The 14,108-nt window shown below is 40.7% G+C and overlaps 1 protein-coding gene across 3 annotated transcripts in view; it reads right to left on the reverse strand.

Moving 5' to 3' along the window:
* The window catches only part of SNTG1 (syntrophin gamma 1), a 214,089-nt gene that overhangs the window by 56,881 nt on the left and 143,100 nt on the right, over positions 1-14,108 (reverse strand). For all 3 annotated transcript variants that reach the window (XM_028737010.2, XM_028737009.2, XM_028737007.2), the window contains 4 exons: positions 12,850-12,952; positions 11,287-11,369; positions 9,132-9,262; positions 5,789-5,918 (listed from right to left, as the gene is read on the reverse strand). In XM_028737010.2, the coding sequence (XP_028592843.2) occupies positions 5,789-5,918; positions 9,132-9,262; positions 11,287-11,369; positions 12,850-12,952 (447 nt within the window). The remainder of the gene's footprint in view (positions 1-5,788; positions 5,919-9,131; positions 9,263-11,286; positions 11,370-12,849; positions 12,953-14,108) is intronic.

The following is a 14,108-nucleotide window of genomic DNA, read 5'->3' on the forward strand; positions in this document are numbered from 1 at the left end:
CTTAAGACATACACACACACTTTTGATCTGACAGATTGAACTGCTTCAAGCTGTTAAGGCCCATTTTCTTTCAATTAAATCCAGTGTTGCTTGAGATTGAGCCCAATGATAATTGTGTCCTTAATTATTAAACAACTGTGAAACATTAGAGCTCCCCCTATGACTTGACCCACACAGGTCAAGCTTATAGCTGCTGCAGCACAGGCACCAATTTGAACTGTTGCAGTTAATGGAGTTGAGTTGGTTGCTTCTTCCCTGCTTGCAAGTTTATGAATTTAAATTGTGAGTTACTCCAAGATTATCTGGGATATGGAAACAGATTATATTTTTGTGTGTACAGTGGAACCTCAGTTGTCGAACGTAATCTGTTCCGGAAGACCGTTCGACTTTCGAAACGGTCGACAACCGAGGTGCAATTGCCGGTCAACAAAATCAATTGAAAAAATGGAGAAACACGCCTTGGAAGCCGTTCAACTTCTGAGGCATGTTCAAAAATGGAAGCATTCACTTCCAGGTTTTCGGCATTCGGCTTCTGAAATGTTCGACAGCCGAGACGTTTGAAAACCGAGGTTTGACTGTATACTGTGTGTGTCTATACATGTGTGTGTGTGCATTCTTTAAAAACTTTCACTTTCAGAATAATAGAATTGTAGAGTTGGAAGGGATCATCTAATCTACCCCCTGCTATGCAGGAATCTCAGCTAAAGATCCCTGACACCAGTGTCATGTGTTTGTGGTAGTCTGTTCCCATCACCAGTCTAGCCACAGCATTTTGCATGGACTGAAGTATCTGGATCAGACCCAAGGGAAGCCCCATGTAGGGTGTGTTGCAGTAATCAAATCTCTAGCTTACCAGTGCATGGGCAGCAGCCTTCAATCAAGGCATCAATCATACAAGAAATATGCTCCCGCTGGCAATGGGGCCCTAAGATGTCCTTTAAATGGCTGTGATCATGAAATGCTATGTAAAAGCAGAACTTTAGACCAGAGCAATATCCCTCCAATACAAAGTCCCTCTTCTTTTTGTCCACCCTCTTACATTTTCTGTGGTTACTGCCATCCCTCTGCCCTCTTTACAGCCTCTCCTCCATATCCAAAAGCAGCTGTTTCAAGTCACCCATCCTCTTGCCATCTTGCACAGGGCTTCAGTTTTTCAGGCTATATAAAGCACAGCGACAGGCATCTCCAGGGTTAACCTCTCAGAAACTCAACAGGATCTTCGGAAGCCAATCAGCTGCAAAGTGTAGAAAGGGGAAGGCAAATTCCACCTGGCTCCTTGTGTTGTTTTCTGGCAATCTTTGTGCTGCAAGGATCAAAGAGCTACCAACTTAGAGCAACATTAACTGGTGCCAGAATCTCTTGATATGACTGTGCAGCAAGCTACAAGTATTCTCTGACACAAACTAAACTGTGATTTACAGAGCTTAACCTTGGATTAGCTGGCCCATAAGGCTTTCAAGCAATACTTTTCACACCAGCTGAGGCTCTTCTTATCCCGCTTTATCTTGATTTGTTTTCTCTGTGCTCCACAAAGGCATGGCGAGTCCATCTTTGCATCTCAGTGAGCTTATACTTACTTTCTGAGAGACAGATATCTTGACACTCTTGCCAAGAGCAAATAAGAACGCATTTCAAATACAGATCAGAAAATATGCTGTACTTCAGCTTGTTTAAATGTTTGCAGATATCCTCAATAACTGTTTTGCCATTCTGACACAGCTTGTCAAGTGACACTGCAATCATTGGCAACCCAAGCAAAATTATACACTGCACTGAGGTGGCACAAAAATTGTTAACCTCAGCTTAATGTATGCCAGAAGCCGTCTTGTTTCAGTTAGTTGAATCACAGACATTTCCAGCAGCATTCTTTTGTTGATAAACATTATATTTTCTTGTGACTCTGTGGCTAAATGTCCTTTTCTTCGTCCTTAAATGTCCCTGTATAGCGGAACGCTCAATTCCTGCTTATGCTGTCAAATATTCAATTCTTCCTGTCGACTAACATTTAAAAGAACATTATGATTAGATTACAGATCAATTCCCCATCAGACAAAAAAGACATTAAGGGAGCTAGGGGACTCAGTCGCAGAAAAGAAGGGGTAATTTCATTCTGGCAAGACATTAACTATGAGCATTTAGCTTTATGACATTTGCAATAATTGGCCATATAAGAACTACTTGATACTCCTTTCCTATCACTGAGTTGTATGAGATGCTGCACTAGCAGAGGTGCACAAGAGTCCCAGCCCTTCATCCGGGGGGGGGGGGGGGGTGAAGCAATTGCCTGCTGCTAGGACAACAACCCAGCCCTGGCTTCGGAGTCTAATTTTGGCTCTGTAATGCATACAGTATTATTGGAAACAAGGAGTCATAATAACATAAGAAGAGCCATGATGGATCCCACCTAGCCCAGACTTCTGTTCCCATAGTATCCAAAAAAATGCCTACGGAAAGCTCACAAGCAGGACATGAGCACAGCTGCTTCTCCCCAGCAACTGGTAATCAAGTGTCTGTTCTGAACCTCCTACTGTTCAACTTTAGTGGATGGTCTCAGGTTCTAGCATCAGGAGGAAGAACACCTTTTCACCTGTCCACTTTCTCTAATAAGCCTTCATCATATCCTTCTTCCCAGAATTGCTTTTTCTTCTTCTACCAGTTGCAACAAACCAAGGGAGAGGAGAGGGCTCTTGTGCTTGAATCCTGCTTATAGGATTCTGATTGGCTATTGCAAGAACAGGATCCTGGACTAGATAGGCCATTGGTTTGACCCTTGAGGCTATTTTTACATTTTCATATTCTTACCCTAAAAAGCTACAAATACTATAACCTTTCACAATGGAGAGGTGCATTTTATTGCTGTTTTCTGTACCTTTTTCCAGATCTACAATATCCTTTTTGAGATGCAGTGACCAGAACTGTCATAGATTTTTAAAAATGATATCATTATATGACAGTTTTATTTACTATTCCTCTTCTAACAATTTCTGACATGGAATTTGCTTTATTCGCAGCAGCTTTCACTGAGCTACACAAACTCAGGTTCCCTTTCCTGGTCAGTCAATACCAGTTCAGACACCATCAGTGTTTATGTGAAGTTGGGAGTTTTTGCCCCATTGTGCATCTCTTTACACTTGCTTATGGACCATTGCATTGTGCGCCATACAAGAGCCAACATGGTATATTGCAGAGCTCAGGACAAAACCACACCAGGCACAGCTAATTGTGGGAGGGATTGGGACATTCAGGACACATCACAGAAGGGCAGAACAGAGGATCTTACTCCATACTTCAAATCATTCCATGGATTGCTGAAGCTTAAGCCAAGCCATATAACATTACCAAAATAAACTCCTCTCCCCCACCTTTTCCCGCCTGGACTATGGGGAACTTTAACTGCCTATGAATTTGCTGTATACATTACAATCTTGTAAAAACATGCCACGTAATAGCAATGTGTTAAAACATCATTATTTCTGTGGCAATAATTACAGTGCTAATCAGAAGCAATTAATCAGAGGCAATTGAAATTTGGCTTTAAAATGTTTGTTGCAACTGTAAGAACATCGCTCCTTGAAATACCAAAAATATTCCCAAGCACAAGCTAAAATTAGTAATAGAAAATAGTTACAGAGTAAGCACAAAGGTTAGCAATAGTCCCATTTGTCAAGGCTGTCGTGAGACTGACAGCCAAACGCAGTGACAGCACTATCAAGATGAATAAATAGTGAGGGAATTGGCGAGTGTGGCACAGAACATTACAGATGGCAGACAGATTCAAGTTTGCAATACCAATTCAGTATTGCCACCAGCTGGAATGGTTCTGTAGCTGGATATAAATCTCCACAAGATACAAAATTCTTCAGTATGTTCCCGGCATTAGAAACAAAATTAATTTTAGAAGCCTGTGGAGGATATTACAAGATTCAGAGAACTCAATATGATACCAAAACTAAACTAAAGTAGGGCAATATTTAAAAGTTGAGAGGGAGGAGAGGGGAGAGAGTAATTGGTGCTGGTGGGAACAGACAGAGAATAATATCAGTCAGGAATTCCAGCTAGGAATATTATAGATTGATATGCAAGGTTGCCTAAAATCATCATCACCATTGCCACTGAGATTATATAATCAGAAGGAACTGTAGCATATAAATACTTCACACAATTTGTTCGGTCTCTAAGATTCAGCTTTTTTAATCTGGGACAAGTCCAACTGGGGCAGAAGGCAAAACACAGAAGGCAGTTTGGGAGAAGGAAGACCCCAGATATTGCAGTGAGGTTGGAAGTAGGAGGAGGAATTGTAGCCATTAGAGCATGAATGAACATTCTGCAAAATGCTTTTTTATTTTTAACATCTTCTAGATTCAGAACTGGCCAACTTTCCACGGGCCATTTTTAATAGGTGTGCATGCTGTCAGTCACCTGATGCCACATGATCACATTCCACAGGAAGCATTAGGAGAGCACTTAACTGTAGTCCTGATCCTTTCAAACCATGGTTGCAAAAGAAGAATCTGATGCAACTTTCCCCGCCAAATGCTGGGCTTACATTCAGTGCTGAAAGCAAGCCCCACTTGCAGCAAGCATCAGATGCACTCAAATGAAACTAAACCGGGCAGGGCTTGTATTTACAACACAATTTAAAGGGCCATTTATCGGTTGAAGATAAAAGTGTTTACATGATCCCTTCTCCTGCATATTTTCCCCCTCACAACAAGCCTGTGAGGAAGGTAGGCAGATAAGGCTGAGAGACTGTAACTGGCTTAAGGCAGAGGTCATCAAACTACGACCCACTGGACTCGTTAATCTGGCCCACAAACCTTGCAGACCCTGCTGCCCACTCAGTCAGTCCCCACGCTAAACAGACGTGGTGCAGAGACCTCACCGCATAGAGACTTACTTCTGTGACGGAAGCTCCTGCAGCCAATTAGAAGCCACACTGGGTGCCGCCCCTTCATTCCTGCTGAGGCAGCTGAGCGGGAGGAAGTGGCGGTGGCACGGAGGCTGCCCAGGCCAGAGGCATCTGGGTGCTGCCCCTTCCTTACTGCTGAGGCAGCCAAGCAGGAGGAAGCGGCCGAGCGGAAAGGAAGTAGCAGCAGCGTGGAAGCTGCCTCTGCCGCCCAGGCCAGCGGTTTGGGCTCTGTGCCCCACCGAGACAGAGGACGCTGACATTGCGGAAGACAAGACAGTGTTGGCGGCTGCAGCGTGATTGGCATAGGTGGGGGGTGTCTTTGGGGAGGGGGGTGCTTTTGGGAGGCGGTGGGTCCGGCCCCCCACAAGGTCTGAGGGACAGTGGACCAGCCCCCTCCTGAGAAAGTTTGCTGACCCGTGGCTTAAGGTGACCATGTGAGCTCTCTGGAGAAGATGGGATTTGAACCTGATATCTAACTGTGTTACTATGTGAATGGGGTAGGCCGTTGGGAGAGGGGTAACACAGAGCTTTTCCATGATCTTGGGTATCAGAATAGGAATGCTGAAAGCCTGCATATCTTGGAAGCACTGTACCTTCTCTACTTTTCTTTCTAGTTCTGTCGGTGGATATCAGGGGGAAAAAAGGAAATAATACTGATAGCCATGAAGTGGACTATGTAGCCACGAGGAAAAAATAATTCCCCTTTCAAGAAGCTTTCAAAATTCTGAGCTGATGACAGACTTGAGTTCACTTCTCTGGGGAAGCTTCAAGCATAGTTTATGCACAGATAATTCTGTGCGTAGACCCAAGAGGCCTTTATGACAGTCAGGATCAAATGTAACTGGGAAATCTGATGAACTAACTTAGAGGCATACTTACATTGTGCTTTGTGAGGTTGGAAATATTCGTTGCTATTGCTTGTAGCCAGTCAATGCAGTCTTCAGCCGAGAGACACTGAATTATTCCACTGCAAATGCCATCCACAGCGATTACTTGAAATGCATTTTGCCTATGGACACATCGTAATAGATTAGGTCAGGAGACAAGTGCACCTACTCCGACATTACCAACTTCATAATACTTGTCAAAAGGCTTCGAAATCACTCCCCTCTACCTACCCTTGCCCCACAATAAAAGTCAGCCATTGAACTGCTACTGATTTCCCTATTTTATGAGTCATTCTCTTCTATATTTAGCTTTTGTATATGGCACATCTCCAGATAAATCTTGGCAAAACCCACAGAACAACTGAATACAGATTGCTCACACTGGGCTATCTGCTCAGGGCGCAAAGCTTGAAAAGGTAGTAGCCTGGCAGATTGCAGAAGCTGCAATTTGCAATTCGTGGCACATAGCTCTTCAGCTTTACCCCCCACATATTTTGACCATGCTGATTCTGGATCCGAGTCATTCATCTCCACCTTGGAGAATTTCATTATTTCAATATGGCATCCACTGTATCCCCCAAAACAAGAACAGATGCATCATTTAGCTTCTACAGGAGCTAGGATAATAATTGGTGTGTTTTCAGAAGCAAAGAATTCATTTTGGCAACCTCCCACCATATGGAATTGCTCATTAGATAAGAATGATATATAGTTGGTAAGGAGCTTATCCGTATCTTGCTACATTTTTAATTGTCTTTTTATATAAACTGCCCTAGGAACATAATTGAAGGGTAATTGATTGATTGACTGACTGACTGACTGACTGACTGACTGACTGATTAAATAAATGTAAGCATTATTCTTGATGTATAATGGGGAGCCTGAGTCCATCCCAGTATTGCTGAACTACAACTTCCATCATTCCATGTTCTTTGAGGCTGATGGAATTTGGACTTCAACAACATTTGGAGTGCCATAGGTTCTCCTTCCCTGATTTAATGCACTAAAAGAATGGAGGCACTGGCAAATTCACACCATTGGTGCCACAAAGCATTCCTAAGCATCTACTCAAATGCAAACCCCATTGAGTTCAAATAGATTTACGCCCCAGGTATGTGTGAATAGAACGGCAGCCTAAGTGCATTATAAAGGACAATTATTGTGGAAGAAGACAACAGTGGCTTCACATCTGCAATTCCAAAAGCAATGGGTGACTTATTGGAAGGAATCTGTTCAAAAAAACAAAGAAAGGTTCTACAGATCTGGACGCAGCATATACATCCTCCCTAATTGTGGAATAGATCACTAGTAACCCAGGTTTATAACTACAGAAGCTACATCAACACTAAATTTTCAGAGCTAGAAAAAATAAAAGGGAAAATACTTTCAATGAGAAGACTAAAAAGATATTTTGGAACTTTTAAAATAATAAAATAAAGAACAAGACTTTGTAATAAAATCTATCATAACTTTCTTAAGAGTCCCCCCTCCCCATATTCTATAAAAGCACTAAAGCATAATATTCTATATTGGCATGCTCCACTAAATTATAGATTTTTAATGAAAATTCAAATATGATCTGCTTCAAAAACTAATTAGGTGAAGGGTTGAGAACTCAGAATTGATCCACATAACTTTAATGATTTTCACATTGCACTTTCCCAACATTTGGACATAACCTAAACACAATGAATGTGTGCAATATATTTATCAATATGAGGGGAAGTCATCCAAGCATTCTGTGTCTGCTATTCTGCACAGCTGACTTATCTGCCGTAATGCTCTGTGGACTGATTTACTACATCCAAATGACAGATAATTATCAAGCCTATAAAAACCTTTGAAATGCTGAAGCAGTAAGGGCCCAATTTCCTCCAGAAAGTACATGGGTCTGAGTGGCTTAAGAAACATGGGAGCACGATGATATTTCAAGCCCTAAAACCATCTCCTGAGTGTGGACTGGAAATTGTACAACAGGTCTATTTATTCATGATGAATATATGACTGAGATTAGACATGAGAAATGTGGGAATTGTAGCTGCAGTTCGTTCGAAATCAATCTTCTATCCATTACATCTGGGTCACTTAAAGTCAGACAAATTTTGATAGAAGGTTGATCTGATTTATTTTTAAAAAAGAAAAATTTCAGCAGAGGGCATATTATTCTCTGGTTCAGGTTGGTCCAGTGCATTTGCATTAGCTGTAACAATCCTTCCACTTTAACACTGTGGGGTAGAGGGTGGACCACACAGATTTTTTCATAGGGATTTGCAGGTTGAGAAAAAGAGATCAGCATATTGATTTCAGATTTCCTTGTCCATTAGAAGCCTGCAAATAAACACATACCTTTACCAATATGAATTTGGCCCATCCCACCCTACCTTCCTTTGTCTAACCAGAGTCAACTAAAAACATTTTCCAACCTAGCGACATAGAACAAAGCAGGAAGAGCAGTGTCACACACCTGGCAGGAGGATTGGTGCTGCGCAGGTGCCCTGCTGGGACCACAGGTTTGGATACATAGGGGTGCCTTTATCACGTCAACCTTCACACAGCCTTGCCCTTCCCTGTCTCATTAAGTGGCAGAGATACCACCTCCAGGAAGCTAGGTACACAGTGCCGCTACTCCTAATAAAGTATTCCTGGGTTAGAGCACAGGAAAACACTGAATAGTTTGTCATGGAGACTCTAGTCCTAGTGTCAAGTCTAGCTTTTGAGGAAAAGATCGTGGCTGACTGATACTAGGCATTTTAACTGATTGTTAGCTTCTCTAGGCATGGAGATTTGGATGTGAAATTCCTTCAAGCAATCAGTGCCTCTACATGCCTTATAAGGGTTTTGTAGTCATGCAAAAAGTCTCTTAGTTATATTCTTTGCCTCATGCACAACTTAATCAACATGCTCCGCCTGAGTACCAACAGGTTTTAATTTACTTAGCTAAAATTGGATTTTAACCAACTAAGTCATACTCAATAGCTCTACTCTATGACTTAGGGAAAAAATCCCATTCTACTTAATATTGCTGAGGGTTTTTTTTTATTTTTCCTTTTGTAAATAGTAAGACTCTCTCTCCTTCTGTGATAGCTAGAACTTCGGGGGAAGTTGTACCATAGAGTATTAATCATATTAGTTTCTAGCACTAACTGTGTTTTACAGCCCCAGCTAACATAACATCTATTTTTCCTTATTAGTAAAAAAATGACTTTCTTTCTCTAACGATGGTAAAAAAATGATCTGGTAGTTTGAGGGCACCTCTCCTTCTCAGACCCTTCACTTCAAAAATTACAACTGGCATTCTCCAGTATATGGAGAAAATATTTCCTTTATCTACTTACCTGCACATATCTGACCCTGGGAGATACTGGGAAAACCGGGAGTGAAGCAGCGGGATTAATCGGAGATCACACCACCTCTTCTCCCACCTAAGCCCTGGAGAAGTAGGCCATGAAGAACATGAAAGTGTGTCCTGAAAAATATTTCAAACACCTTTGATGTTTTGGCGTTACCATCAGCAGCTACAATAAACAGTACCTCATTTATATATTACATTACATTTCTCTGCCATCTTTCCACCACAGAGCTTGAGGTGGTTTCATAGTCCTCTTTCTCCCCATTTTATCATGAAAACAACCCTGTGAGATAGGCTGAGAGTCTGTGGTTGGTCCAAGATCACTCAGTGAAAATCTTCCGAACTGGCTAGTTGCAAAATGCTCATCACTACAACAAGTGGGATATGTATAGCAGGAAAGGTTTTATTTTGTAAGGTTCTCTGGGAAGGGTAACATTAATCTCTACCTTCTATACAAAGAGAGAACTATATAGTATACCACATCCTGCAGGATGCTCGTAAGTGAAGCCATCAAATATAAGGAAGAGAGGGCTGGTTTTATTCAATGGGCACCATATACTCAAAAAGGAGAAAGTGAAGGGGTGTTTCTAGAGACACCAGTGTAATGAGCATTATATCTATATCCTTCCTAAGGACTTCAGCTGTTGAGGATAGACCTATCCTAGAATCTGCAATGAATAGAAGAAGCCTTCACCATCGTTATTGCCAAAGGAAGTAAAGAAAAACAAACCATTCATGCAACAGAGCTCTGGCTCACATCACCGATAAAGGGAATAACTCTCATGCCCCTCTATCCAGAAGGTGCTTTTACCTTTCTTCATGTGTTCATTTCTATGGATATTATAGTGGCAAAAGAGGCAAACTTGTGGTAAGAAAAACAAGCACCCCAACAGGATATGCTGACATTTAAAACAACATTTTCTTTCAAACATTTTGAGGTCATGCAGACATGAAAGGGGGAAAATATTACAAGGGTTGTAAGAAACACTAATAGTGAAGTATTTGTAGCCTCCACAGAAGCAAGAAGTGTCAAAATGTTCTTGATGGAATCTTTCTAGCTGGTTCCAGAGACAGGAGACTACAGAATAATGCTGCAACATTTCAGGTGTTTATTTGAGCCTCTGGGTCTGTCAGCACCTATGATGTATTGCTAAGTGATGTTCAAACAAAGAACAAAAAAGCTTCTTCCATGAGAGTCGGTGCTGATACCTTTTTTTACAACACACAAACTTACCTTTGTTTCCAATTTGTTTGGCAGTTTTTTGAAATCAGACCTTGTTCCGGTTTGGATGTAGTAGTAAAATTGAATTGTCCAGGGGAAAACATAATTAAAATTTAGTGTGGGTTCACTAAGATAATTTGAATTGCAAGCCAAACTAGCGATGAGCAAACACTCCTCCAACCCACATCCAATTTAGAATTAATTCTGAGGGGGAAAAGAAAGCCAAATAAATGCTGTATGTCCAAAATAAATTATTAGGTCCTGGGCATTCTCCTAGTGACATAACAGAGAACACACTGGATGGGACCCCCACCATCATTTCACTCTGCGTTACTTTCTTTAAGAAAGTGACTGTACTCAGCATCCTATCCAGGTTGTGATGGGGCACAGGTAGGTAGCAATGCCAGTTATAGTTCCCTAGAAGTTCAGATGCTTCAGAAGCACTGCTCAGCGATGTGGTCAGTCCTTACTGAACCCACCACCACTGAGGGAACATGGACACTGGGGAAAACGTACTTAATGCCAAGAGGTTTGTGGCAGGTTCCAAGCTCTCTAGGTTTCCAGGTAATTTATGACAAAATCATACTGGGATCCATAGGTTCTTTATAGAATTTTTATTCCATTTTAATAAGACTTAAATGAAGCAAAAATAATGGAGTATCTAAATCCACTTGTCAGTTGTGGTCTTTGTCTGATTTTATTCCATTACTAAACCAGGAGTTAGCATAAAGTTCCCCCACCTATAGCTGCATAATGAGAAAAGGGTTTTTACAGTACACTTTGCTTCTATGGAGTCTACCTAACATTGAAACTGGCATATTCCCAGCATGCTCATAGATTGTGTAAAATTCTCAGTTAACAGTCATGTGTGGTAAATTTTCATATTTTTGGCAGCAAGGTAAAAAAAACCATTTCTTACCGTATTATTGGGATGGTAGTTAAGATGTAAACCACTATCACACAGAGGCGATGAAGTACCACTGCTTTGATCACTAGGAATGCCTAATAAAAACATAAATACATACAAAAGTGTATCACAGCTTACTGAACTACACACACTTCATAATCAAAACTGACATTGGTTTTGTCATACAGTAGTTACAATTCAGCCACACATAGGGCACAGCTGTTGCCTCTGCTACAGAGGGTGTTTTAATGTGTATTACAGGGATACTAAATGCATCAGCTCTCAAAAACCACCATGCATATGAAGATCATCAAAGATGACTGAAGGGATGGGGAGTTCGTTGCCATGCAAAGTAATCTTACAGACTTGTGATAACCAGATGTTTTCCCTATTTGGAAAAAAAAATCTGCATTGCCATCAGGGTACAGATTTATAAATGTCAACACTGTTTTATGATCTGCATTATCTTTTACATTCTATTTCGATACACCACCCAGATATTCTATGAAAGTAGAGCGATTTATAAATTCTGAAGCAAATAACTGTGGTCATCCTACATTACTTCACCACCCCCAAATAGTCTTCTGCCTGTAAAAAATAAAGTAGGTGTGCGAATTCTACTGTGTACATGTAGTATTTTTGAAACTTGAAAGGAGTGAATTGTTTTGATAATATCTAATGCATATAAAATACCTTCATTAGTATGAATAAAGGAGAAACTGGTATAATGATAGAAATGAGAACACTTTCAACAAGTTAATCAACATTTGAAAATAAATGAATATAATGCAATGGGAATTATTTAATGGGTAGGAGGCTATTTGAATTCATTTCAGAAGCTTTTTTAAAACAATATTTTCCTTTTCTTAATTAAAAGGCTGAGGGAAACCCTGGTGATAATCTTCACAGGGCAACTATAGAACACAGACAGAGCCATCTCCGACTATGCACTAGTCCCTACAATTTATTAAAATTATAGAAGGAAGACAGCTGTCTCTCCATTTCTGCTATTTCCCAATAAGACTAATCAGTTTAAATGGTTGAACAAAAACAAAATACTGATCACTATGGACTCCATTAATCTTCACTTAAAGCAGAGCAATCTGTTCAAGCCCATGACTGCAATTTAAAATGAAAAGTCCTCAAGACAGATATATTCACTCTCAATTGCCAAGTTTGGGGGGAAATGCCAATCCTTCTCCAAATCTCTGCCATTATGTATTAATCTAGAAATGAAATGCAAATACTCTGGACAAATTATCGTTAAGTCAAAGAACTTTAATAGCACTCAAAGCAAGTTGTAATCAGTTGAGAGCATAACATCATCTGTAAAGCAAAGGTTTAAAATGGAACACTCAAAATCAGCTCTAGGGAAAAACTCATACAATTCTCAGCAAAAATAAGCAAACAAAAACCAAACTATGATTTGTAAATTAACAAAGGCAGGGCAATTCACAGAAGCAGGCTTAAAAAGTAGTAATTTGAAGTGGCTCTGGGGCTCCTATGATAGATTCAGACTTGGGTTTGTTTGGGTTGTGGTTGTTGTTGTTTATAAAAATAACAGTTAATACTTACATGCACAGTCTTCGTTGAGGGGCAGTTTGAGAAATGCAGGTGCTCTTTTGAGAAAGGATACAGTTAGGGTCACCTCTTCTCCAGCATTCCGAAGAACCTGGACCTGAGGATTAAAGATGTAGATGTAACACACACATACAAGCCAAAATTACATTCTACCCTTCACACACAATTGCACAGTTGCTTACTGTACAACACAAAAAGAAATGAACAATAAAAGCAAACGTGCATTTTTAAGCTTTAAGGTTATATTCTGGCTTCCTTAAAATTCTTCACAGACAAATTTCCCAATCCCTTCTCTTGTTTTACAAAAGGACTTCAGTGCACAGAGGTCTGGGGTAAGCATTTTGGTAAAAGTTGGGACTGAATCAGACATCTCGCAAAAGCTGAGCCTTATATTGCAAGAGTGAAACCTGCAGATGGCCAGATGTTGGAACTATCACCAAGCAGAACACATAAGCCTCCCACCTGTGAGCAGAACTGCCTCTCTTATGAGAAAGCTGACTTTGGTGCAAAATCCAGCGAGAGGAGGGAATTCTGTGGATGCCAAAGCAGATGAACCCACAGCTGTACACCCTTCAATCACCCTTCAACCAGGAGACTCACGAGGTTGTGAAAAGTGCCTGCCTGGCCAGGCTAAACCTTGCACAGTTGTGATTAGCATTCTAGAACATGATCATTTCCAGGAGGAAGGAACGACGTTCCATTGAAATTGTGCAAGAGGGGCTTGGATAATATCATTTCCCCTCTGATCATAAAAGGACACCACGAGCAGTCTTCTTCTCCCTTTCTGCTTAAAACAAGACAGTCTCATTGGATAATTCAGTATGAATTCAGTATGAAGGCATCCCATGTAAAAAAAATATAGTGCATGGGTAGCTAAACCTTTCTAATCTCACAGAAAAAAACTCTAGTAAATAAAATTCTCTAGTAAATAAATGCATATTGGTGGAATCTGTCTGGTTTGCCTCTAACTTTGGACTAAAAAAACAACCCCTGAATTTTTCTTCGGTGATTTAAAAGAAATGTGTGCTTCCCCTTCTCTTCTGCTACATGAATTACCCAGAGTCACTTCATCCAGATTATCAAAACTGTTCTCACTAGTGTAACAGCCAGACCATCTATCAAGAACTGAATTGTCTGTCCCTGTGCTGCTCTCACAGATATGAGCAAATGTTTCACAGTAATTTGACACAGTGGAAGTCATGTAAACTTTGCTGAGCATCCCTTTCGGAAAGTGGGACACACTTGATCACAGA

This window comes from Podarcis muralis, chromosome 8, assembly GCF_964188315.1.
Source record: "Podarcis muralis chromosome 8, rPodMur119.hap1.1, whole genome shotgun sequence".
Taxonomy (NCBI): domain Eukaryota; kingdom Metazoa; phylum Chordata; class Lepidosauria; order Squamata; family Lacertidae; genus Podarcis; species Podarcis muralis.